This window comes from Filicampus tigris, chromosome 15, assembly GCF_054856515.1.
Source record: "Filicampus tigris isolate MCC_2025a chromosome 15, RoL_Ftig_1.0, whole genome shotgun sequence".
Classification (NCBI taxonomy): domain Eukaryota; kingdom Metazoa; phylum Chordata; class Actinopteri; order Syngnathiformes; family Syngnathidae; genus Filicampus; species Filicampus tigris.
This window is the reverse complement of record NC_141231.1, coordinates 18249761-18277534: the sequence shown is the minus strand read 5'-3', so window position 1 is coordinate 18277534 and position 27774 is coordinate 18249761. Positions and strand designations below refer to the sequence as shown.

Sequence of the window (27774 nt, the reverse complement as noted above, 5' to 3'; positions counted from 1 at the left end):
TTTACCTCTCCGTCTGTTCTCCTTTTGTCACTTTGGGAACGTTTGCAATACCGTGCACGTTTGTCTGTTTGCATCTTGTAGTTACACGCATTCATTTTTTATGCCGCATTAGAGATTCTTTGCTACGATTGCTATCAGTGAGGGGTTCTCCCCCCCCACACACCCCCCAGCCCCCAACACCCCCCCCCCCACCCTTGTTTGCATGAGCGATTATGCAGAGCTGCATGGAATATGAGTGTGTTTTGAAAGTGTTCTGCTTGCCGTGTGTGTTTTCAAAAGCAAGGCCCGCCGCTGTTCTTTTGTTGCTCACAGCTGTCCCACATTTGGGATCAGCCGCAATTCCCCAGGCGCTAAAGGGTTTTCAGAAGGACCGCTAATTGGCTATAATCTCCCTTTTAAAGTTGAAAGCCGGCAAGCTTCCATCCTGGCGGTTTTAAAAGCAATTAATGCAAGAAACGGCAAATATTTCTGGTCACAACTCTACGTGTCCCCTTTTTCCGTGCTTTTTGCTCTTGTCTGAGCTCTCGTCCTCCTGGCGGGCGGATTGACTCCTCCTCCTGCACGGAAGGCCCCCGGTGTAAACATCGACTCTGTAGTGCGGCCTTGTGGGGACGAGGCGTAACGGGGGGATTTGGTCTGGATCTTGAAGTGTCCGTGGGGACGGTGGCGGGGTTCGGGGAAACCAAGGGCTTTGCTTCTTAGGCACTGATGAAATAATAATGCTCCGAGTTGGCGAGGCTAAAAATTTGCACATGAAAATCCTCTCCCTTCGCACTCCTTGCATCTAATGCGCCGCCGATGACAATCCCTGCCTCTCGCAGTTTAAATGCAAATACGTTCTCTCAGCTTTCGCCTCCTCAGAGAGTCGCCCAGCCGAGGCGAGTGAGTGAGGAAGCAAGTGGAAGACACAGAGTGGGGCTTTTTTGTTATGTTTTGTTTGTGTTTGTCTTGTTTATTTTTAAAAGGATTTTTAAAAGATGATAATATATTTTAATTTTTCCCTTTGTTCCCCCCCCCCACCCGCCCCACCGCCGCCCCCACCCCACTGAAAGTCAGTATGCAAATTTCTCAGAAGAGTTTGAAAAGCCCGACTTTTCTATTGAGTTTAATTGGAACATAATAACAGTAGTCTAAGTGTTTGTGTGAAGTCAGAAATGGTTGTATAATGGCTAACAAAAGTGACTCATCTTTCCCACAAGAGTCTCTTCTGCTCCTGCCTGATTAATATTCCTTTTCGCTGCAAATCTTCTCTCTTCTGCATAGTTCATGCCTTTCTTGACAAATTTGGGAATTTACTTGAAAAGCCTTTTTGTTTGCGAGACAAAGTGAATCGAAAATACCGTTCTTGAACATTCTAAGCGCTTTGAAATCATGGCGGAATGTAACATTTTGGGCCCAAACACGGCAAATGCAGTCAAGGGCCACTCAACATAACAACCGCACGCCGCCATCTTTGTGGAATGCGTCACTCCTGACCTTTTGTGCATTCGTATGGCGTTCAGCGTAGAAAAATTGTCCATTAGAGCGCAATACCGTTTTTAACTTTTTGCTACATTCCCAAATGTGTTCGACCCGAAGGTATTACCCACAGAACCGTAGTCGATTGCCATAGAATCCGCAGTCCACGCGCCCCCCAAAATGAAATCGAAGAGAATACATCGAAGGGTTTGGGAAAGGCGTCCTTTATGTCAGGCTGGGCTCCTCAGTCACGCGCAGTTAGCTCAAGCAAATGCATGCAGGAGCCCCGAGACAACGCAGCACGGAGGAACGTGCCGATCACGGCCAAGCCCTGGGCATTCGCTTGGACAGCAACTTTTAATTCATTTCATTTTTACATTCGCATTTTTGTAATGTAATCATTTAAAAGGTACTGTATATTCAACAAACAAGTTGCACTTGTGAAAATGAAACGTAACTTTAATATAAAACCCAGTAATGTTGAGGGGAGATCAATCTTTCCGTTCTCTACTTTAAACTTAAAGGAGGAAGTCAACGCAAATATATTTTTTTTCAAGAATTTGTTCAGGGGTCGGCCATTTTGTCTTCTGTCGACTGAAAATGGCATCACAAGTGCTCACAACGACCAATCACGGCTCAGATTCAGAAAACAGGTCAGCTGTGATCGGTCGTTGTGAGCAGTTGTGATGTCATTTTCAGTCGACAGAAGACAAAATGGCCGCCCCCAGAGATGGCTAAAAAGGAGTGCATTTTGCTTCTTAACTTATATTCCACAAATGCAAAATGAATCAGAATGCTGTGTTTCAACTAGTGGGCCTGCTGGGAACATATTCTTGAAAAAATTATGTTTGGGTTGACTTCTACTTTGAGTATGTGGTTCAGGTTTTGAGAGAGAAAAACAGAATTTGTGGCCAATCTATTTTCATAGATTTAAATGATCACTTGGGAAAATCAACCCCAACATTTTCTTGACAAGAATATGTTCTATGCAGGCCCACTATTGGAAAAATGGCATTCTGATGAATATTGCGTTTGTGGAATATGAGTTGAGCAGTAAAATCCCGCCCTTTTTTTTCCATGTCGGGGGCGGCCATTTTGCCACTTGCTGTCAACTGAAAATGACATCACAGTTGCTCAGGTAACGACCAATCGTGGCTCACCTTCAGAAAAACGTTAAGCTGTGATTGCTCATTCCCTGTCATTTTCAGTCAACAAAACTGATAAAATGGCCGCCCCTGAGATATAACTAAAAACGGGTGGATTTTGCTGTTTAACTCATATTTCACAAACGGAATACTAATCCGAATACCGTGTTTAGACTAGTGACGGTGTATAGAACATATTTTTGCAAATAATTTTTGGGGGGGTTGACTTCCACTTTAACGACTGTTTATCCTGTGTCCAAAACGTTTATTTGAACCAAGTCCATCACATCTTTGGTCAGTGCACATTTCAGCTGTGGTCTGACGGAGCGCCGAAAACATTTGGAAAATGCTAATGAGCTCACTTTGTCGTTGTTTTTTTTTTCTTTGTGCATGCCACTGCCACTTATGATGGCGTCAATGTGTCAATGGGAGTCGTTAGGCAGGCCGTGCGGGAGGGACAAGAGGAAGAAAGGGCTGAAGCATGCTCACTAACATCATCATCATCATCATCATCATCACGGCCATGTAGACTTACTGCTCAGGGGAAATGCTGCCTCCTGTCAAACAGTAGAAGCCTGACGCACTCGTGTGTGTGCGTGCGTGCGTGCGTGCGTACAACACACACGACCTCCCTCCAGTCTTACTGTTTCTCTTCCCTCACCTCAGCCTGCGTCTTCCCCTTGCTCCTTTCCTCACTATTGCACTCCATATATTCATGAACGCCTGTTTATCATGAAAACTTATGCATTGAAATCGAGGGTGGGACAGGGGTGGGGTGGGGGGGCTTGGTTGGGGGTGGGGGGGGGGGGGGTGAACAACAACAACAGCAACAAAACAAACAGGGTGAATGCTGATGGGGGGGTTTTGTCTCGTCTGGGTGAGGCACCAGGCAGCCCGGTCCTCGGGGGACGTATGCAGGAAGGCCCTGATTCCTCCTCGCCTTCCTTCTTATTTGTTTTGGCTTTTCTTGCTTCTTCTCGCCTACCTTCCCGTTGCCCTCGTTCCTTTCCATCCTTCATCTCCCCTTTGCTTGAGCCTTCGCCCCCCCCCCCCTCCACCACCACCACCCACCCCACCCGCTGCCTTTCTCTTCTGTCTCCCCTCCGCAGTGTCAAAACCAGTTACAGGCAGAGGAGCTCTCCCTCTTAAATAATTCACAAGTTGATTAATAGACTCACAAGGGTATAATTAGGCAGGGGAGAGACAGTGGCTAGTGTAACCAGTACAGTGCTTAGGGGAATTAGAGAGCGGGGTTATTGAGGAAATGGAGAGTACCAGTTTAAAAAAAAAAAAAGAAAAAAAGGAAGAAGAAGAAAGAGGGGGAAAAAGTGGCGGCAGCGGCGGACTCGTGGAAGGATGAAGCAGCAGGGGGAGGATGAGGAGGCAGAAGAGGTGGTGGTTATGGAAGGGGGGGGTGCAGGGGGGGGGGGGCTACCTCTTTCTGAAGCTATGTGTTAGAAATGAGGCAGCCTCTCCAGGAGCACGGAGCCCGGCGTTTGTTTGATGTGGAAATTGGACAGTTTGAATCCGTCTCCTTTAATTTTTCACAACTAACACGCACCCCATGGGCGCCTCACATTCTTCTTATAGGATATAAATTAGATGTGCGTGCGCGTGTGCCCGTGCGCGTGTGCCCGCCCGCCCGCCCGCGCGCGCGCGCCTGTGTGTTCTGTCACTTTTTAAACCTCCTTTTTGTCTTTAACTTTTACAAATAAAACCTGGTACCCCGCTGAAAGGAGTTGCAGTTTTTCACCCCATGTTTGTCACGCAGTCAGTCATCAGCATAAAACTTCACTTATGTTGCCTCTAAGGCATCTTTTGTATTCTGAAAGGGATGCGCTACGTGCTGCCAGACCGGTCTTCAAAACAAACAAACAGAACAATGGATCAACAGATCTCTCCTCTCAGTTCAGACAACATATTTCTGTTGTGGTGATCTCTGTCTGCCTCGCTTTTGCTGTTAAAATAAAATGAAAAGAGCCAACAGAAACGCACCTCGACAGGTACAACGCTCTGCTTCTGCAGCTTGTGTTTTTCTTCCCCGCTCCTTTCCCTGTGAGTTAAAGCAGTCGTATTGGGTACACAGTGCTGCTTCTTTTGCTTTGCTCTATTTATTCCACTGTTGATGCCTCAGATTGCTTCCCATGGTCCTCCCATCTGCTGTGTGTTTTATCACACATGGGATTCCAGACATACTATGTGTCCATCCATATACTCTATAGGCTTGTCTGGTTTACACGGACACATTTATTCGGATTAAAAACCCGATCGGGGGGAAAAAAATGCTTTTCCACATTCGGAATATTCCGATCCGATCAAGCCCGTTCCCGTCAAGATTTTATTCCGAACGAGAGGGGTGTTTTGTTTTTTTTTGTCGATTGATAATCCGGTCGGCGCGCATGAAAACACTTTTTTTTTTTTCCAACGTTTCGGAACAAACCGTCTTTGCCGCGCGTTTCTGTTATCCTCGGAAGCTAGTAGAAGCAGAGTGGGCGAAAAGACGCGGCGGGCGCAAGGCTAAACTGGTCATTAGGAAGCGTTAAGTCGACGCAAACGGGAAAAATATGCCAAATAATGCTAACGTTTAAAGTAGAAATGGGTGTTTTGTCGACACAGAAGTCTTTACGGCTTCTTCCGCTATATTTGCTCAATCTGCGCATGTCCAAATAATTTGTTCCGATCCAAAGTGTGAACACGCGAGTCCTAAACGGATCCATATTTTTAGTGCCCATAAAATTCGAGCAACCGATCCTAATTTTAATCCGAACTCCGATCAGATGAAAGGACTTTTGTCCGCGTAAACCTTGCCAATGTGTCGGCTCGAATGCAGCCCCCCCCCCCCCTCTATTCCACGCGATTGAGCTCTGCTCCCCAAAACTCCGATCGACAAAGAGATCCAACTCAAACATGCCGGAGGAGTTTTCGGCAGCTCAAACTGGCTAAATCCCGTCTTTTCTCATCCGTATTTTGTATTAATGATCCTTTCGGTGACGTGCGATTGTCGTCCCGAGCAGACGACTAACGACTTCTCGAGATCTTTTCGCCATCTCTCGGCTGTGCCGACACGCCGCCGCCAGGAGGTGCTGGAAAGAGCGGGACCCCTCTGTGTTGATTTATTTATCCGTGTCTGGATTAAAGCCCGTATACCTGATGAAGGGGATGTCAGAGGAGCTTTGACAGCCACAGAGGCAGCAGAGTGTGTGCGATTTGGTTGCTGCACCGGCAGAAACAAGGAGTGTCGATGGCATCTTTGAAGTCTTGACAGACGCGAGCCTCTGAACATCCCCTTAATCTTGCCTTCCCTCAGAAAGGCGCGCAAGCAGGAAGGTTCTGAGCGCGCTCGGCTCCCTGTTTGCCTTATTCTCTTAATGACACAAACCATTCATCGACCACGCGTGATAGCATTTCATCTGGTATAATGTGCGCCGGCTGCTGACTTCAAACACCCCGGCACCTCCCTGCATTAAGCTAGCTGGAGACGGCAAGAGTCGGGACGTGAACACACAAGGCTTTTGCCAGAGCGGCTTGATGGGATGTCTGTGTAGCGCGCGCTGTTTGATTGCGCTGATTGTTTTCGTGAGCCCACCAAAAGCAAATACAAAGAATCTGCCGTGTATGATTGTCTGGAAATCAGATCACCGGCGCCAGAGAGATGTTTCGCACCCCGATGCGCAGTCTGCCTCAAGTTATTGGCAGTGCTTTTCATGACCCTTGAACCGTCGCCATTATGTTCCATGCTGCCGAATGTGTTTCAGCACAAGACGTAAACATTGGACACCCTTAAGTATTTCTTACGCCTGGAAAAACAAATCATAGCTGCCTTAATAACGTACAGAAGGTGCATGGGCATCCAAAAGTTGCAGGTGCGGTTCCTGGATCCGAGGAGATAAAAGTTGGGCAGAACTAGACCACAACGTTGCAATTGCTCTAAAATGGATCGGCTGGAAAGCCTCAAAACACGCCCTGGTTGTTATAGTTTTGGAATTTTGACTTTATTTATTTATTTATTTTTTACTTGCTGTTAATTAGTTTTCAAGGCGGCTTTGCTAGTTTTAGTTGTTTCAAAAAAACGTTTTAGTTTAGTGTTGCTATTAGTTTTAGTTTTCAAATAGTTTTACTTGATTTAAAAAAAAATAAACACCACGGTAAGTACTGTTGTGTAGTATAAATTCAACAAAGATACTCTTTGAAAACATTTTTGATAATACAGGGTACAGTTTACATACCGCCGCTTCTAAAGTTCGATGCATGCATGCGCCCTAATGAAATCAAGCTAGACGCCTTTTTTTTCCCAAGTTGCCGACTTCTAAAGTGGATTGGTGGCTTGAATTCCTATTGAGAATATTAACCCTGGGTGTACGGTCTACAACTTTTTTTAATAAATGTTATACATTTTTTTTCATGTACGAAGCAAAAAACGAAAGCGCGAAAAAGCCAAACAAACGCGTAAACCCGTTGTCACGTTCAGCTCACTCGGGGTACAAAGCATTGAAAAGTTTCTCCCATGTTGGAATGCACGAGAACGCACAGAAGAGATGCATTGGGGGTCATCTTTAGCCACAGATTTCTAATCGTACACACGGCGGCAAGAAAACTGTGCAGCAATGAAGGAGTGGAATATGGACGGCCTTGATGGTGAAGACCAGAGCTGCCGGGCAGGAGGGGGCGCTGGGGTTAATTACTCCATTACCGAGCGGCTCAGTCAGGAGCTGTTTAAACAAGCCCCAGTCAGCAGGGGATTAGGCCTCATTACTCCAGCTAAAGTTGCGCCCACGACCCTTCCGCACGGCGGGTATGGCAGGCGTTCCGGGGAATATTCATATGTAGTAAAGGGAAGGATATAGGAGAGGAAAAAGCGATTGATACTAAGCAGCGGGGGCAGGACATGTGAGAGGAAGACGAGCAAACCGATGTGAACGACAGGGCTTATCTGCCGAGGATCGCCCGCATCTCACCTGAGCTCAGCCCACGCTACAATTATCCCCCAAAATGTCAGAGTGTAGTCAGATTAGCATCGCGGCTCGGGTTACCCTCCCTCCCAAACCTCCCTCCCTCCCTCCCTCCCGTGTCAAAGCCGACGTCCCTTCGTCAGACGTGGGCAGCCAGCGCCACGGCACCGTGCTCATCCTCCAGGTGTCTGATGGCGCCCCGATAATGGCGCCCCGATAATGACGCCGCTCTCGTTTGCGGCAATCGTGGGATGATTGAAAATGAGCTTGATGTTAGTTTGAGCAGAGTGCCAGGGGTCAATTTACCAGGTCAGCAGGGCATGAAATACTTCAGGTTACAATGGCATGCAGTCAGTCAAGCTGTCAGAGATAAGGTTGTCCACATTAAATGGACTATCGGTGGCACAATATGTCAGAGAACGAACCGCTATTCCAAAATGTACACGATTGAAAAATTTATAGGGCTTTTTTTGGGCACGGAAATAGGGCCCTAAAACTTCTCTCTACAACTAATTTGGAACATTTGTTCTCCCTGTTCCAACGATGGACAAAATGTTTGGTGAATGCTAAATTGTTTTGCAGTTTTTTTCTTCAAACTCCTACCCTTACCTCCTAAATTTTGACGCCAAGAGCAATGTCATAGCAGGGCTATTCTTTCAACATATTTGTGCCAGCTTGAGGTGTACACTTGCAGAAATGCATTTTTTTTGTTTGTTTCAGTGCCGCTTTGTCTTTACGGGTCAGTCACCTGGAACAATAAAAGATAAAACAAGACGCACGCTTTGCGCATGTCGGCGTAGCGCGCGTCTCTCCAGAGGGGCTGCCAAAGCAGTCGATGAAGCCCCGATTTCATTTGAGTCAAAATGCTTTCTTGATTTATGCTCACAAAACTGTGATGTGAGTTCAAATCCAGAACAGTGATTCTATTATATAATTGAGGGCAAGGAAAAAAAAAAAAAAAAAATCAATGAAAGCAGCAGGATGTGTCCAGCACTGCTCACATCCATATTGAGATTGTACAATCTTCGATCTGTGTCTGGGTTGTGCTCGGCTACAGCAGCCTAATCACACAAGGAGCAGGTCGATCGCAAGACTTAGCCAGTGGCGCTCCCGGACCGATCACGTGGCAAATGTTTACACGAGCCGTTTTTTTTTTTTTTATACTTGGGAATGGGAAGAAAAAAAAAAACATGCACCTGAGATCCTTGGTCGTTCAGAGCTTTAAAAAGGTGAGGGGTTGATAGGGGCGGGCGGGGGTCGGTGGGTGGGGGGGGGCGTTATTTTAAACATAGCCTGAGGTTAGAGCGAGATTCTCTGCTCTGGTTACCAGAGCGAGCTTGGGGGTGCCGCTAAGTACAAGAGAGGCAAACAGGATATTTATCCTATTGATTTTTCTGAAGTTGAAACAAGAAGATTTAGAGGGGCTTGACTCTTAAAAATTCCCAAGGAGCTGCCCACTCTTCAGCTCCATGGCCACGGACGCGCACACACACACACGCACACACTCACGAAAACATCTTGGCAATGAGGTTTAAGGGCCCTGAGCTGCTGCAAAGTTGTGGTGCGCTGCGGAATGATGCGCCCCAATGTGTGTCGGAGGGATCATTAGAGCTCAGGCGAGCCCGCCTATGGTGGATGCGTGTGAAGGTGTGAGTCATGTAGCTGGAGGTGTGGGCACACAACAGACAGCAAGGTTCAGTGCATTGTGGAGCTGGGGCTTTTGTTCCCCTCCTGAGTTGTGGGGGGGCGGCTGCAAATGAAAAGTGACAGAAAATGTGTGGGATTGTGACTCAGCGTCGATAAAGTCTCCTGGAAATCCAGATGGCAAGGCCGCCGTTTCTTCTAACGCGGTCGTAGTTGAATTGAGCGACTGTGTCATTTGTTTTCTTCATTTTCACTCCAGTGCAATTTGTGAAAAGGTGTATATTTCTACGCTGATTTCGATGCACTTTGTCAGCTGCGGCACCTCCGTTTGGCTGTGATTTCCTCACTTTTGAAGTGTTTTTAACCGTTGTTGTTTTTGTCCAGTTCGCATTGATTTGCCAATTAATTCTGAGAGCTTCACACAACAGGGAAGTTGTTGGACCTTTCCAACCAGAAATTACCATCATCAAACTGCAAGTCTCTGGTTTTCCAGGAAAAAAAAAAAATCTGAAAATATCAAAAAGAATTTTGTGCATTTCACACAAGTGTGCTTTAAAACTAGAAAGTATTACTAAAAACAAACTATCCTCATAGCCAAATTCCAAACAATGTACAAGTTGAAAATTTGCCTACTTGCCCAAAAATCTATCACTGTAACTTTTGTCTAGTAATTAACATATTCTCCAAGCTGTTTTTTCCCCCCTAAATGAGCTGATCCTTTAGTTGTAGTACTTTGAAAAATATGCAGTCAAAGTCAATATTTGATCATAGGGCTCCGATCAAACGCTGTACGTGGAACCATCTAATGCAATCTGATCCAAAATGCTTGTTTTGACAATATTTCCAATTATCAACAAAGCAAATACAAATACTCGAATCCGTTTTAGGGTTAAAATATCATATCAAAGAGAGCAGACTTGGATGATTTGGATGAGGTTGATGGGAAGACATGAGGTCGTGAGTTGGTGTGTGATTCTAATATTAGCAGCATTCTTATTTCCTGCACGGTGAAGGCAAGAGGCCCAAGAAAATTTGGCCTTACAACAAACGCAAACCTCCCGATTCATATTCTGTACGTAATGGCGTCACTTTGTCTATATGGACCCCGAGATTTACTCCCGACCAGACCAGGCTCTGCTTTGCCTCTCATCCAGTGCAAGCGCACCGATGGAAGGATGATAATAAACCAAGGAAAACGTTGCGAAAGGTGCCTCACGTTTATTGCCGTCTCCACCAGACAGGAGACGGGGGTGGGGGTGCGACTTGGCCGCTGTCACATGTCTGAGCCCCCCAGCTGCCGCTGCCCCACCTTCAGGGTCAGCATGCGGGCCCAGCTCACTGTCTGGCCATCCCACCCGGCCACTCCTCAGTCACGCCGGCGCCGATTACTCATCGGCCGGGAGGAGATGCCACCGTAATTGTTCTTGGAGTGGCCCGATTACTCCATGAACAGCCCCTCTTGATGAGGCTAATGGCGAGAGACCTCGTTTGCATGGCATTATCTTAATTGAGCCCGAGGCCTGGCATGGAAACAAGCCCGAGATTATGTTACTGATGGATGGTGGCAACGGTCCGGCAGCAAGCATTTACCCGACAGCGATATTAATTAACAGCTATCCCCTTACATGGGCTTTAACGGGGATGAATAAGTGAACATGGCAATGACGTCGGTGACAGAGCTCCAGGTTTATGTGTGCGCTTTTAATGGGAGCGCGTGTTGATAGGAATGCAGAAGAAGGCCCGCATAGGATACCATTACCTATTTCCTAAAAGGAGGAAATTGAGCCAGCCTTTCCTCGCACATGCCTTTAAATAAATCACCGCACAAAGCCGTGTCCTAATACTTTTAACTGGCAATTAATTACGTACTCATGGAGGGGAGAAGACAAACACGCACCACTATGCCGTAGTAAGAACTCTTTATCACATCCCCCCCCCCCCAGAGATGACAACTTAAGTTGAGCCAAACCAGCAAAAAGAATAGACGGCCTCAAACGCAGCGTCGATGGCGCTTTGGATGAAGCGGGTCGGCCAGGCCGCTCTTTTGTTATGTAAAGATGTGCCACACGATCCAGCGGGATAAAAAAAAAAAGGGCGAGAGAAAAAGAAACCATTCAGATAAGCTTCCCTTCATCAGATAATTAAGTTTGCTCCAGTTTCCCCTTCCTAGTATGAGTGTCTGATCATCTTTCAGAGAGCTCATCAGTCAGAGTTGCGGCAGGATCCGCCTGCTCTCTCAGGATCAGGATCTCCCTGTGAGTGGGCGCAGGCTGTAAGAAGCAAATGTCAAAGATTTGTCGCTCAGCTTCTCGACTCCGTGGAACCAACTGCCAATTGACCGATACAGAAGGTGCTATAGCACGTACGGTGGCTCTGCCAAGGATGTCGTCATCAGGATTAGTTCACAAATGCTCACACGGAGCTGCGCTAATTCAATCTCATCATTGACGACGCTAAACAGGAATGCAACTTTTTGCTCCGTCAATAAGTAGAGCGCAGCACGTGAGGATGTCACTGTCGCGCTCGCCTGCTCTTTATTCATTTTCCGTGCACATTTCCCACAATGATCACACCGGCGCTCGATCGCCGCTTGGCCGCGTCGATGCGCTCTGGAGCAAGCTATGCTAAGCTAAGTTAGCTCTAGAAGCTGTAGCTTATGCCAGACAGGTTTAACCGTGCGCAGCGATGTATTGAAAGATCGTGCTTTGTTCCCCCGAAAAGTAGCAATGGGACGTACTGTTACGAGGCTCTCACTAAAGAATGTAGAAAAAAACTTCAGTATTTTCATCCTACCTCCCCTCATAATGTGGGGGCTGGGTCGACTTAGACATGCATGTGTGTTCCCGCGACCGCCGTCTTCAAGTTACCCCAGCTCTGCCTTGCAGTCATAAAACTTTATTTTTTTGTCTTTTTTTTTTTAACGCTGGGCATTAGCATCATCATCATCTGTGCGAAAACACAGAAAGGACCAACCATTGGTTCCGAGGATCACGAATACAATATGGTTTTAAAATGATGAATTATAGTTTTCGAGGTATAATTCTTCGTGCCTACCCATTTTTGGGGTCGACTTAACCGAGGTAGCCGACTGTGTACTCTTTGCCCCAGGCTGGCCCTATTTTACCGCCCCCCCCACCCCACAAAAAAACAAAAAACAAAACTGGTGGTCGACCAATGTTTTGGAACAGATTGCACTTAGCTATGATGCTACCGCTGTATTTTGGCACAGTGTGGTGCAGATGCGAATTCGGAATTAGAATCCTGCACAGCGCCGGGCTGCAGAGTGTATCATGAATTGTTGTTGGAGCTGCCTAATTGCAGCGTCAGTACGAGACACCCCCTTGTTCTCGGCTGTATTTTCCCACCTCGGCACACCTTAGCTCTTTGTCAAAACTTTTCCGCCACCTGTCACTGTGTCTGCGTTTCGGGCCCGCCTCCCGTACCCCCCTTTTCCACCCCCTCTTCTCCACCGCCACCCTGCACCCTCTCCCTGTATCCCCCGCTGCCAGTTTTTAACTACACTCCACTCTGGCCTCTGCTCTACTTGTTACAGCCCCAACACGAGTGCAAACAATCAAAGTGTTTGGGAACGCTAAAATATGCATGGCTATCCATGACAGACAGATAAAGCAGGGCAATTAGCCACGTAATCCTAGAGCAATGTGCGGAATAGGCCGCCTCAGCTGTCCTCCCGCCCCTCCTTCCCTTTACTCTCTTGGTCTCCATTAGTTAAATGTACACTGTGTGTCGTCTCCCCATCAAATCAAGTAACACTTCGCCTAATTGGCTTATAAATAATACAGCAGGGCCTACATTATAATTTCATCAGTGGTAAACATTGCAGGGGCGGTTGGTAAAGAACCTATCCCTCATTAATTTCTTAATTTGGGAAGTGAGGGAATGAAATGCAGGGAAGGCGAGGAACGGAGCGGGAGGCTTAAGGTGAGAAGAGAGCAAAATCAGCGAGGGATGGAAGGAAACAAAACAAGGCATGTCAGATATTCAAGCTGAGGATTTTTGTCAGTACCCCTGCGCAAGAGGTGATGAGTGCCCCATCGCCCTCATTTTACACAAACACGCAAATAAACACGCATTTCCCCTCCGCAGCCCCAATTGGCTGTTCTTTTTTTATACCAACTTCATGAATATTTCATAACAAGCAACATAAATATGCATTCTAATGGTTTTGCACATAGTTATTACCGGTATTTTCTTCATCTTCTTCTTCTTCCCCCTCGAACACAAAAATACTCATTTCAAATTCTGCATAACCGGGCTCTGAAATCATTTCTCCTCCCCAAGAAGACGCAGAGAGGAAGGCGGGAGACTTATCCAGATCAACTGCTTAAAACAAAACAAAACAAAAAAGAAAAAATACAGATGCTTTTTTAGCAGCTTTAACTTGTTAAAATGCATTTATCCGCACGAGAGAGGCGCACATTCATTTCTAATTTCAGTCAACAGCGACGACAACTGAGGTCTCCTGCGTGATGAAATCCTTTTAGCACAAGGCAGCAGGTACCCCCCTCCTTGGCAGGTAAATGTCACTCAAAACTACTATTATATTGCATAATGCACTTTTAAAGGAATTTTACATGGCCTGTGATAGACGTTTTGAAATATGAGGTGTGAGAATATGACTCTGATCTCCGAAAGGCAGATATTAAAGCAAACTCTCAAATGAGCCATTTCCCCCCGCCCCCGCTCTCCACTTTTTTTTCCTGCTGAAAAATGTGGCATAGAAGGTAAAAAAAAAAAAAAAGACAGCGAGAGCCCTTCCGCCTTCAAAAGGAAAGTTAAGCGCGGCACGTTCTCGGCGAGATTTTGAAAAGTGAGCCACCTGAAGGCAATCTGTCTCGACTGGAACCTGGCTTGTCAGCGTCACCGCGAGCTGTCACTTGACGGCGCGGCGCTGATGGAGACAGACATCCATCATCCGCCGCTTTCACGTCGCACGTCATGTGATGTCTTGCAGGCCTGCCGAGAAGTGTGTTGCGCTTAAGATGTGCTTAGGCGCATTCGGCTAGACTCGCAAACGGGCTTTTTGTTCTCGCGTGCCTCTCATCTTAAGGTTGAAAAACATTTATTAACATTTTTTTAAATCAACTTTTACCGTCCATATGCAATGAAGACATAACTGTCCATCAATCCCTCTGAGGCACATCAAACCAATGTTAGTGAAACGGGAGAGAAAGCAGCACGAAGACCTTGAGTTTGAGTTTCAGAATAAACGATTAAGTATTTATTCCTGTTAGTGATTTAAAGAGGGCCCATTATGCCCATTTTTGCACACAATTTGTACTCTCACGTTCCGCTTCGGGAGAGTGGCATGATTTCGGGTGTCAAACTCATTTTCATTGCTTGCTTGGTGGTCGATATGGTTTCCCTCATACGGCTGTTGAATGTGAAAATCATATCCTGTCAATGCATAATTAATCACTTCATCATATTATTACATATCGTCGCTGTCCTGTGAAAAAACACTTATGTCCTTTTTTTTTTTTTTCATTTAAAAAAAAATGTTGAGTACCTTGATGGGGCGTTTCCGCGTTACAGACATCCCATTGACGTGAGCATTAAAAAAAAAAAAAAAAAATGACAACACTGGACATGCGTGTTTTTCACATGACAGTGACAATATACACAATTGAATTGAAATGAAAAGTCATGTCAAATAGTGAGTATGCGTATACAGCCGTTGTTCAATTTAAGTTGTGTATGCATCTCTGAACCTCTTGCATCAAAAGTGCGGTTTCAGAAGCGGTTAAGACGTAAAATACTGCGTTTTGTCTGTTGATAGACGAGAAATGACGACACTTGCCACGTGAATGCCACGTTGACGTTAGCGTGGTTGTGCTAAGCAACCACAAAATGAGCTGCAATGTCAACCGTGGAATGTAACAAATCAGGCCAAAGCATGTCGCGCTCGAAAACACACCATTTGAGTAAATGCAGTACCTCTTAAAGCGAGGGTTTGTTAAACATCACAGAGGTAAAGGCAGCCGTGGCCCCCCAACTTCATTACGACAGCAGAACAAGAGGAGACAGGGAGCATGTTGAGCGAGAGCTTAATTAATGTAGCAGTAAAAAGTGGCCCTCCCTTTCCGTGTCCTTTCTGCTGTTCAGTATTAGTTCCACTTCAGCGCTCTCCAAGCCACGGACAAATGGGGACTCTAATGATGGGACACACAAGCGCCCCCTCAGCCCTTCTCGGGTCACTGGCCGCCCTCCCTCCCCTTCCCCGGGGGATGGCAGAGCAGGAAAGTCAACCAGTTAGACAACCATGTTCACCCGTTCAGCGCCAGAGTGCAGAAGGCAGCCTTGCATATTGACTTCATTAACACCGACACATTGTGTGTGTGTGTGTGTGTGTGTGTGTGTGTGTGTCTGACATCACGCAACACAAAATTGTGGTGTACGTCTGTAGCGCAATCTTAGCAGAGACAGGACAGAACACAACCACTCACAACCAAAAGCATCATTTTTTTTGTTTTTTTAAATAACCTTTTGAAGACCCAGGCCTGATTTTTCCAAATTTTGCGTGTGCAAAAATGGGCACAAACGGATGCGGAGCTACAGTACTAACCAGTTGCAGCCAAAACCGCAACATTTCTGTGTACTTAATTTCATGCGTCCTGGGAGTCTCTGTTAGCAAATGCAGTATAATTGATCAAACCTGAGACAAATTATGTAATTAGTAATAGCGTCCACATTTTTGAAATGCCAGAAACAAAAATTAGCACAACATTGAAGGATCGAAGAGCTGACTTGGAGGCAGTCACAAGAAGGAGTCATGCCATATGAGGGAATCGCAGGCTTGTGCGCAGAGGTTGCTGCCCCCGCCACCTTACCCCAGATGAGCCATAGAAAATTGATGCATGGTTTTGACAGCTTTGAAACGACAAAAAAAGGATGCGCTGGTTTTCATAAAACTCTTTTAACGCCAGTTTTGCTGACGATGGACGTATGATGGCACGCCTTTTAAAAATGACGGAAGTGTTTTTTCACCCGTCAGTGTAATCGTCACTAAATGCGTCCCGTCAGTGACGGTCCGTCGTCAGTTTTTTGACTGACGATTACAATTCAGTTTGTCATGAAAAATGACGGTGACGAATAACAGACCAGCAAAATTTAGTAAAATGCCCACCTTCTGCGTACGATGCAGTGCAGTGGTACAAAAATGCAAATTAGCCAAAACAACAATAAGCCTAATGTTTACGGATTCGACTTGTCGTACTTGTCGTCAACTGCATCCTTACTGAGAAATGTCGAAACAGACTGTCTTTCATGGCAACCGGTTACCAATTTTCCCACCCGAGCCCTGTGAAGGCAAAACACCCAAACGCATCGTTGCCACATCGGGTGACGCGGGCCTTGCTTTACAGCATCAACTGAATGCGACGAATGAACCGATACTCTTGAGACAATACAGCGGCGAGGATCATGTTCCGAATCAAGTCTAAACAAAAGGAATATCACATAGAATTAAGGTGTGAAAAGGTTCCGTCAGTGATCTTCACCATCCTGACACTAACATAAAGGCTATAAATATTGTATGCAAAGAGAACAAAAAAGCCCGTTTGAAGCCTTGGGAGGGGAGACAGTGTGGGAGATGGGAGGAGAAGCAGGTAATTACTGGTAGAGATGCTCTTTGGCAGTTTATTGTGGAAGTCGGAGGAGGATCAACCAAAAAGAGCCACACTCTGGCTGCCTCTGGCTGCACACGCGCGTGACAGGAACCTCAACATCACATCCAACGCATGCATACGGCGCAAAAAGCCTCGACCCCAAACGAGACGAGGTCATATTTGAAGAGTTTTCGTTCAGACTTTTGGGAAATAAACATCCACGAGTCTTGCCGCTGAGTCCGGTCAGGGTCACAGCTGGAGCCCTACACCAGCTGACTTGGGCCGGAAGGGGGACGACACCCCGTTCAAATAATGGGCAGCTGTCAATGACTGGGATTTTTTTTTTTTTTTTTTTTTTTCGTTTTTCCACAGCAGCTGCACATAAGTCATCTACAACTCAATCTCAATAAATTACAATATTGGGGACACGTTTATTTCACTATTGCTCAAATATCAAAAAGCGAAAATCGCAGGAAAATACTTAGGCCAATTCCTACTTCTATATTTAAAATCGTTTTCATGATGTCATATTCAATTTCCGTTGGCTGTGAGCTATCATCAGCAAAATGATTCAAATAAAATATCGAATTTCACTCTGTGTGTAGGGAATTTTGATTTTAACCCAATAAATTAAGTGTTGCACTAGATTCAAATTGATTGATGCATCTGAATATCAAGCGCTCGCTAGCAGTGAGGTCGGTAATGGGTTTCTAAGTAACTAACTAAAAGTAATTCATCGAACGTGTTACTTTTTCCACTCAAGTAATCAGACTCCAGTTATTCTTCGAATATCATAAACTGTTACTGCGCACAGCTCCCCACCAAGGGAAATTGGAGCAAACTGCCTCAGGTTGCAGCAGTGGGAAATAAGTGACAAGACTTGATCTGACGATGATACACATTTACACCCTCATTTAGCATATTTCAGTATTTATCACCACATTAAACAAATAACATGCATTCTTCTAAATAATTTAAGTGTAGATATTCAAGTTGTTTTTCCATTACATTTTTAGAGATAATGTCATTTTTGTAGTAGCATTTGCGAATTTTTTTTTTTTTCATCATGAAATTTAGTGGCGACTTGACTTTTTCGATTTTTGTTTATTTATTTTCCCACAGTGACTTGCTTGAGACTCTGATGGTTACGACCCGAGACTTACTTGTGACTTGCGCATATGTGACTTACTCCCACCTCTGCTATACATGCAGCAAAACTAATCGTTAATGAATAATAAAAACAAGGACCCTTGCTTCCTAACACCCTAGTACAGGAGGGGAAATACAGTCACATATTGAGTTTGCGTCAGCTAAAAACACCACACGGTGCCGTCAACAGACTGTTATCTTGCTTCAGCAACGACACTACAGGTGTCAACTCTGGCTGACTTCTGAAAACACTTTTTGTAGAGGGGCCACACAATATTCTGCAGATATCTTGAATATCTACTGCTAGGTCAGGCTAACATCTGCAGCGACACCAACTATATCCTAAAAAAAAAAGAAAGAAAAAAAAAAGGGCCCACCTTCCTCTTTTTGATCCCAAGATGCCGACACACCACAGCACTAAGAAATGGGCCCGACAGAGGGCCGGGGAACATGCCACCAAGACTTTTCCCTCCAAATGTGGAAAAAAAAGTGCCTTAAATTGTATTTAACAATATGCTCGCACGCCCTCGCCACCACCCTCCCCTACTTGATTAGAATTAGAATCACATCTGGCACCATGTTCTGTCCCTCATTACTGCTGAATCTCATTACAAGCCGCTCCCGCGGGAGGTAGCACAGCAGGTTTTTAAGCACACTTTTCACTTTCTTCCTGCCTCTTGCTCATCTCATCTGCTTCGCCGTTTCTTCTATTCTGCGTTTACATTAGCGGAAGTCCTCATCTGAGAGAATGACTGAGCACCGCCGCCCTCCTCCTCCTCCCAAAGCATGGAAATTGTTTTACGCTGCCAATTAAAGTAGGTACGCAGAGATTTCTCTTTTTTTCCAAGACTATGTTTTATTCAGAATGTATTATTTGTTGCACTCAAAAAAAAAAAAAAAAAAAAAAAGAATGAAAAAGTATAAAATTACTAAAATAGGTCTAGCGGTAAGTAAGTTCCACTTACTTGCAATAAAACTACACCAAAGGTTTGGAAATACAGGAGAAATATGGAGAAGGGTGGGGGGGGTGGGGGGGGGGGACGAGGCAACTTATTTATGGTGCCCTCAAGTTCTACTGAATAATGAAAGCCTCCAGATATAACCACATTTCAAACTCGCCTTTGTATCCTTGTGCAAACAGTGTCTGAGTGGGATTTTTTTGGGGAGGGAGAGTGTTCGGGAAAAGTGTAAAAAAAAAAAAAAAAAAAAGTGTAAAGTTTTAGTCCACGTGTTTTACCTCATTAAAATACTAATTCAAAGCCTCAGCAACTTCATTTTCAGGCTCCGCTGGTGACGAAATACAAGCGTCAACAAAACTTCAAAGGCTTTTATTTCCAATTTTAAGACATAAATATCAGCATGATATAATTGAGACGCGTTCCAGTGATTGCGAAACTGAGGCGGTTGCAGGAATTTGCCGATGTTGCCGCGGTTGTTCGTCTCTAGAGCATTGGCGAGTCGCAGAGTGAGCACGACGTCTGGAGTATCTTCTTGATCCACTGCGGGTCTAGGCCAAAGAAATCAACAAACGATACAGTTGAAAAAGATACGTTCCAACAAAACTTTGCCATTAGTGTCAGGAAAGCGCATTTCAACTATGTCTGTGAAATGTTTTATTTTTTACGAAAGCCATTTTCGATAATTAACATACACATTTCCCCACTTTCTTTTTTTTTAGCCTCAAGAATGCGGCCCTTGCATCCAAAAGTTTAATTAATTCTAAGTCTAATTAAGAATTAGAATTCATGTATACTTCAAGAAAACTTGCTCGAAATCGTTAATGATTTGACGTTTTGAGGTCTGAGGGTCAGCCGACAGCCAAAGTGGAGCAAGTGGAGCTCGTTTGTACCTGCGGCGCACTTGCCTTTTGAGAGATTTAAAAGACAACCACTAACTAATTTGCATAATCTCTTCTTCCCTTGTATGTCTCCCGAGTCGGCAGAACTCCATCAGGCCCATGCGTGTCTTTTGGGTGTTGTAAAATGCGAATTCTTGAATATACCAACATCAAACCCTGAAACATCTGGGACAAAGCTTGTTCTGCGGTGCTGTGAAAGGGAATCAGGCCTCCGAAGAATGCCAAAAAGAAGTATCACGGGCATCATTTTCTCATTTTGCCCCGGATGCATATACACACCCACTAATCATTCAATCAGTTTGGAGCATGGGAGCAATAGCGAGGTTAGTAGTCCTGGCGCAAAATTTTGGGCCATATCAAGTTTCAAAAGAAGAAAAAAATGGATTAGTAGTGGTCTTCATTTTTGAGCTGCCGCGGTTTCCTTAAAGAAGAAGTCAACCAAAACATATTTTTTTCAAGAATATGTTCCCAGCAGGCCCACTAGTTGAAACACGGCATTCTGATTCATTTTGCGTTTGTGGAATATGAAGCAGCAAAACCCACAGAATTTTTAGCCATCTCACGGGGCGGCTACTTTGTCACTTCCGCCGACTGAAAATGACATCACAACTGCTCGGGGCTCAGGTAACGACCAATCATGGCTCAGCTTCAGAAAACAGGTGAGCCGTGATTGGTCATTACCTGAGCCCCGTGCAACAGTGATGTCATTTTCAGTCGACAAAAGTGACAAAATGGCTGAGATGGCTAAAAAAAGGTTCCATTAACTCATATCCCACAAACGCAATATTCATCAGAATGCCAACTAGTGGTCTTGCATAGAGCACATTCTTGGAAAAAAAAAAAAAAACGTATTTGGGTTGACTTCCTCTTTCAAAGCGTCAAGACGCCAGCCAGTTATGAACCGAATAGCAATAAGACAGGAAGTGCAGCTGACCGTCAGGCTGTGGGATTCCCGAGATGCTATCCTGCAAGAGGCAGCGTCTGAACGTCAGGTCCTGGCACGCCTGATAGGACAGCACGCACCTGCACGACAAGCAGACGGTTCGGAGGTCACAAAAACGAGTGGCTTGCATGTGCCCCAAAAGTACGTGGCGGTTCCCATTCCCTTCGGGCGCGGGCGGTCTACCTGAGCCACATGTGACCGTTTTGGCACACTGCTTGTTTGTGGTCGGTGAAGGGCAGCACCTCCTGACACAAGCTGCAGCACTCCGGGAACGTCTGCTTGTTCATCTTTTTCTTGATGTGACCGATCAGGACCTAACGGCCCACAGACAAAGACAGAGACGCGTTTTAATCCAGGACGCCACGAGTGAGGTCAACGTTGCATTTACTTTGAAGTGCAACGGGACCATGTGGCCCTCCCTTACTTCAGGCACTGAACAGTCCCGCTCTCTTAGTGCAGAGCATTAAATAAGACATCTTTGTTTCTTCATTAGCTTTAAATGTATTGAAGCACTCGGAGGTACCGACCTAAATCGGCCGTTTCTGAAGAATTTTTTATTATTATTTATATTCTATAAATCTGCCAGTCTCCAGCTTGTTGTGAGGCGACTTAAGTCGGCTGCCGTGCAGCACAACTATCTCAACTTTGCGCTCACAAGTCGAAGCAAAAAAAAAAAAAAAAAAAAAGAATAAATAAAATTAGCCGATCCACAACTCGTATCTTGGAAAACTTCGGGTCACTCGGGCCTCAAGGCACCACTGTTGTTGTATACAATTAAACTGGGTACTTGCATTTGAACTTAATAAATGGAATCAGTTTGATGACAGAACTGATTATTTCAACTCCCGTTTCGGTCGTTCAACCCAAAAATGTGCTTGACCGCCATGTTCTATGTAAAAATGGAATTCTGATTAATATTGCGTTTGTGGAATATGAGTTGAGCAGCAAAATGCACCCGCCATTTTGTCACTTTCTATCGACTGAAAATGACATCACAGTTGCTTAGGGCTCAAGTAAAAACCAATCGCGGCTCACCAGTTTTCCGAAGCTGAGCCGTGACCGGTCGTTACCTGAGCAACTGCGATGTCATTTTCAGCCGACAGCGAGTGGCAAAATGGCCACTCCTGAGTAGGACAAAAATGGCTGGATTTTACTGCTTAACTCATATTCCACAAACACAATATTAAAAAGCATGCCGTGTTAATATAGTCGGCCTGCGTAGAACACATAACGATTTTTTTCGGGCTTTGACTTCCACTTTAAAAGCTGAACCCCCCAAAAATTGTGGGACTGTTTTTGTGCAAAATATGCCTCAAAGGTTTAAACAATTTTGAGATCACTAGTGTTCTATTGTGTTATTGCTGTTACAGTTTTGTTTAATCTGCTTTTTTTTTTTTTTTTTTTTTTTTTTTTTAAACAAACATTCACGGTTAAAGGAAAAGTTATTTTTCGGGTAGCGCGCATGAACCCGCAGAGGCCATTTCATGAAGCAAGTATCACTGAGGAAGCTTTTGGATTCAAGATGAAGTTCATCAAATTGCAAAAAAAAAACCCCAAAGGAAATAGAAAGGTGCAAAATTTGCAACTTGGAGATACGAGCCGGCCAGCGTGACGTCGAACGTCATCCATCGCAAGAAAACGCACAAAGGCCGGTTAATTTGACACAAGACTGTGGAGAGGGTGTTACCTCGGCATTTTTGTCTTGGGAGACCTTCAAGAGGTGCTCAGCCAGGCCGCTGGTGGGAATGCACGTCTTCTGTGTTTTTTGGGTGTTGAGGTAGACCTCCCCGAGCAACTTCTTCATGTTCTCCCTCACGAGGTGGCCCTCCACCAAACGGATCCTCGCCTGCACCTGCTCCATCTGCTCGTCTGGATTCTCCTGCTTGGCCGCTTTACTGCGGCCGGCCGAATCTTTGTCCCCTTCGCCGTCCCCGTCCTCGTCCTGCATGAGCACACTGAGGAGCTCGTGAGACGGTTTCCAGTGGTGGTCCGTCGGCGGCGTCTGAAGCGACTGGTGCAGAAAACGAACCAGAAAGAGCTTCAAGCGCCACAAGTAAGGAGAGTCCACCTCACGGATCTTCTGCTCGAGCTCCCGCTGCAGGGCCTGGGGAATGTTTTTGTTTTTTAAGACGTTCCACCTCACCAAGTCCAGCAGGTCGGCCTGCTTGTACAGGTTCTCGGTGGGGGATTTCAGCAGAAGCCCGGCTGCCGTTTCTGGCAATTTCAAAGCGATGAAGTGCACGTGGTAGGTCCTGAGGATTGGGTGAAATGAGTCGCGCAAACGTTGTGCGCCCACCAGCGCCATATACGCTTCGTTGGGGCTCACCGCGATGCCGTGCACGCGCAGGTTAGCCAGACCTTCCGGGCACAGCATCTCGTCTTGTTTGAAAGTCAAAGTTCTTTCCGTGAATTGGGGCGTCAGCGTCTTGATCCAGCCGTCGCTGCAGCACGTGTACACGACGCCGTGCTGGCCGACCGCTAGCGACGCCACGGGGAGGGAGTGGAGGCCCACCACGTGAGAGGTGTGCACGTTGAGTCCGGCAGGCGAAATCATGAGCAAACACCAGAAGACGTAGCAACCGCGAGACGCCACGATGAGGCTGCAGCTGGTTCGGTGAAGCGGGTGGACCAACGAGACGCATTTGATGTTCTCCGCAGCCATGCGGTCGCACTCCTTCCACAGGATGACGGGTTGTCGCAGGGTGAAGTAACCCTTGACCCCCGCCAAGTTGACTGGCACGATCTTGACGGCGCCCGACCGGCTGCCGACGATCAGGCCGCTCATTCGCCGATCTGCGTGTTCGTACTCCCACCACGCCAAATCGCTGGGACTGCTCACACCCGACTCGATGGCGTCGTAAAAAACGACATCGGCGCCGTTCTCAAAGGGCAACGCAAACTTCCACAAAACAAGGTCGCCGTTCTCCATCAGGACGGCGAGGAGGACCATCTCCGCATTATGGCAGGAGTTGTCCGGCTGCACCTGTTTGAGCTTGTAAACGCTGGACCACTCCATCCTGACGGGGGTCTGCACTTGGTAGCGCCGCTGCAGCTCCTCAAAGTCCGAGAGGTTCTTCTCGGGCGCCTCGTCGTCCTTTTTGGCGTAGCCTCGTTCTTCTAACCTCTCGCCGTACTTTGCGCTGAGATCCACCAGCGTGTTCCACACGAGACGCTTGCGGCTGTAATGGATGGTGAGTCTGTGGTCAAGAGTTAGGCACGCTAGCAAGCAGCGCCCGCTGGAATCGCAACCGAACGGCGACCAGCTGGCGTATTTGATTCCTTTGAGGGCTCCTGCCGAGGGATTCATCACTCGATCTAGCTCAAACTCTTGCATTGTGGGCAGGTCTCGGTGTGAGGTTAAGTGCTTTATGGCCTGGGCCTGTTCTTTTGGGGGTCCAACCTATACATTTAACACACACACGCCAAACGATTACAAGGGGAAATCCTAATGAAAAACCAAAAGTCATCAAAAAGATTATCTCTACGTTATTAAACTGTATTTACATGTCAAGGATCTCTCCTTGTAATTTACTTGAGTATTTTTTTTTCCTGACAACTAGCTCCCTACATTTGAAAACAGATATCTGTACTTTCTTCTCCTCAAGCTATCAAAATAGGTCTGTTACTTTTTTCAAAATCCGCAGATGAACACATGACTTAACTTGGGGATAGGCAACTGGCGGCACAGACCACACAAAAAGAAAAACACCAGCTTCTAGCGTCAAAAACAATTTGCAGTCTAATCTGAAAAACAAAAACATGCTGTTACCATTGGCAAAAGTATATTTTTTTGTTTGTTAATACTGTACTACACATAACAGAATCTGTGGGAACACTTAATGGTATAAAAACCTCAGCTAACGCAATCTATCATCTTATCAAAATGGGTATATAATTGGCAGCAAAAAAAAAAAAATTGAGTTTTATTTCAGAGATTGCAGGGTATTGCCTTTACTTAATTAAATGGAGTTCAATCGGTACTTCTATTGGAGTCTTTTTTCTTTCTTTTTTTCCCCCCACACACGTGTCTGTAAGAGCTACGGCTGACTGTAGTCCATCTTTGTAGACGTTTTGGAGCTCGTTGCCCTCGGCTTTAAAGTGATCAATGCAAAAGCATAATTACCCGCATTTTGTAAGTGTTACTGGGAACGGGAATTGAAGTCCTGTTGAGTATCAGCTCCTGTTTTCTGCTGTGAATGTCGCAAACCAGCTCCATGACTGCCAACGAGCTGGCAGTGCACACAGCTAGCCGGTGATCCTGCGACCAAACAAGCGGCTGCGTACCGCTCAGCGGGGACAAGAGCGGGATTGCCGGATCCCGTTTCACCGGCACGTCCCGCGTACTTGCGACTCCATTGTCGGCGGACTCTAAATCCATCGGAGTAGGCTCAATTGTGGGCTGAGTATCCGCAAAATGAGACGGCTCGGCTGGGGCCGCCATTTTTGTTGTTTAGGGAAGTGACGTCACGCCACTTCCTCAGATTTCTTTTTTTCTGTGGTTATTAAAAAAAAAAACCGTATCTATCTTTCTATATTTTGCGTTGCCTATTCGTTTAGCCCTTTACATTTTGAGACTAAATTAATTGTCTGATTATGTCCTTGCATTTCATCCTAAATGCTCTTACAAACCTGCTGTAGTAAATAGATTTAAAACGTAAATACAATTCAAACCAATGTGTAGTGGATATAAAAAGTCTAGCCTGTTCAAATTCTATGTTTTTGTGAAATAAAAAAAATGAGTCCAAGACAAATTATTTCAAAACTTTTTCGACCATTAATGTGACCTATAACGAGTACGAATCAACTGAATCTCGAGAGAAAGAGAGAGATTGAAATTGACAACGGACGTAAAAATAAATACAGTAGCCGAAGTAGTGTCTTCACCTGTTATGGCTCTGTTCGGAATGAAAAAAATGCACCAATCACATGCATCTCCACTTACTCGCCATAAGCCAATTGTTTGTCCGTTACATATAAGTCTGTGCTTAGCACATAGCTGCCACCATTCGAAGTACCTCTTTAAATTTAAGACATTGTAGTTGGCATTTCCTGACATTTTTTACGTTCTAACAGAATCCTGAACATTTTCTGCTAACACTGACTGTGACAGTATTTGGAACTGTTCATAATTCTCCCCACCTATCCTCCCAGTTCCAGCTGGAGAAAAAGAGCCCAAAAGCATAATGCTGCCACCACTTACGCTTGTGTTTGAAAACAAACAAACTTTCATCAGCCCGTATCACATTTTCCACGTGTGTTTGGGAGATTTTGTCATTGCCTATTTTATCAATTGAGTTGCTCAGGTTCAAGGTCGCATTATGGAAAATGTATCGAAATATTTTTATCTTGGTCTCATTGTTTCACAAAAACCCGACATTTGAACATGGGTGTGTAGGCTTTCACATATCCGCCGTTTAGTGTCATCTGTACTTTTTCACGTTGAAGATGACATCTTCGCAGGCCTAACTAGAATAAGACAACTGAAAATATGGGGGATAAAAATGCCTATTGGCACAGATCCTCAGCTCAAAGTAAGATTATAAAAACACACACAGATTGTACAAACATGTTCATCAAATTGAGAACGAGTGAAAATTCTGCCGATATATTACCAAAGGGTGCTGTAAATAAGGATGCCGCAAACTCGGAAACATGTTGATAGTCCACTGTATGACAAGGAAAGTAAGCCTAAACCTAAGTACTGCACATACGTTGTTATTTTTTTTCTATTTGCTCGCACTATCTACTGTATTTGCATCTATTTACCAAAGTTACACTGTTTGAGCTGTCAAGGCAACCAGAAAACAATATCACTGCTTCGACTTTAACACTCACCAGCCTGATTCCTATGTAGGTTTTAATTTGCAATGGGCTTTCAAAAATAGACTTTACGTTAATAACCTTGGGAGAGAACCAATCTTCAAACAAAACAGGCCAATTGAAAATGCCTGCCCTTTTCCAAACAGGCTTTCTCCACCCCTTCCCAGATGGTTATGCAAGGATAAAGGTTGTAAACAACTAATTCATTTTATGTCACAGCTGTCATACCTGTGTATGCATCAAATACCTCAAATAAATATTCAGAATAACAGTGATGGCGAGTACATCTTGCAGCCATAAACAGAAGTGGTAATCAACCGTGAGGAGAAGACAAACGTGTAGGGCGACGCCTTCATGTGCCTCTGCGAGGAAGAAAAGGTGTAGGCACTTTAATGTGAAAATGTAAAACAGATGTATCGGTTTTATGCACAAGGTGATTATTGTGGAGTTTTGACCCGCCAGCTGTCAGAGTTGGCACTGATCAAATGTGGAAAACACGTGCCTGATCTCTGAGATGTTGTCCTTTGAACTCATCGCTTCACTTGAATGCCAATCACATTACGCCACAGTGGGCCTGTTTTACGAAAGGTTTGCGCGTGCAAAAACGGGCGTAAACTCGATTGCTCATGCAAACAGCTGTGGCAGCTGATCTAATGATCAGCTACTACTGATATGTATATACACATATATATATATATATATATATATGTACACATATATATATATATATATATATATATATATATATATATATATATATATATATGTACACATATATATACACACAGACTTCTACCCCGCAGTGAACAGAAAAATACGATACTCTTTAGTGTGATGTGAAAGGGTTATCAAAACAGCAAAAGCCAGTGGTGATTTTTGCCCGGTACTGAACTACGCCGTATCATTATTTATTCAACAACACCCAGCAGAATACAGATAAGTATGTGTGTGTGAGTCAAGGCTAATGTGCAACATTTTGTTTCGCAATGGTATAATTCGCCCCAAATATGGGCTTTTCTAAAAAGATCCACTGACCTTCATTAAACTCTGTCTTGAAATGTCACATGACTACATTTTGTTTGTCGTACGACTTTCGGAGCCCTGATGCGGCCGAACAATATAGCTTTGGACATTGTGTCAAGGACTTGCACATTCTTCTTTTAATTAAATGAGATTAGAT

The 27774-nt window shown here is 45.2% G+C and overlaps 1 protein-coding gene and 1 long non-coding RNA gene across 2 annotated transcripts in view; one reads left to right on the top strand and one right to left on the bottom strand.

Annotated features, from left to right (window-relative positions):
- Positions 1-18801, top strand: part of LOC147135819 (uncharacterized) — a 39569-nt gene extending 20768 nt beyond the window's left edge. Inside the window, exon 5 of the long non-coding RNA XR_015089903.1 lies at positions 18701-18801. This is a non-coding gene — a long non-coding RNA (uncharacterized LOC147135819). The remainder of the gene's footprint in view (positions 1-18700) is intronic.
- Positions 18802-19285: 484 nt separating this feature from the next.
- gtf3c4 (general transcription factor IIIC, polypeptide 4) lies at positions 19286-25215 on the bottom strand. The gene is made up of 5 exons (XM_086054521.1): positions 24898-25215; positions 22462-24174; positions 20958-21088; positions 20766-20854; positions 19286-19480 (listed from the first exon to the last, which is right to left on the bottom strand). Exons 1-5 carry the CDS (start codon positions 25213-25215, stop codon positions 19416-19418), a joined length of 2316 nt encoding a protein of 771 aa, XP_085910647.1. The 3' UTR covers positions 19286-19415.
- Between the last annotated feature and the right edge of the window lie 2559 nt (positions 25216-27774).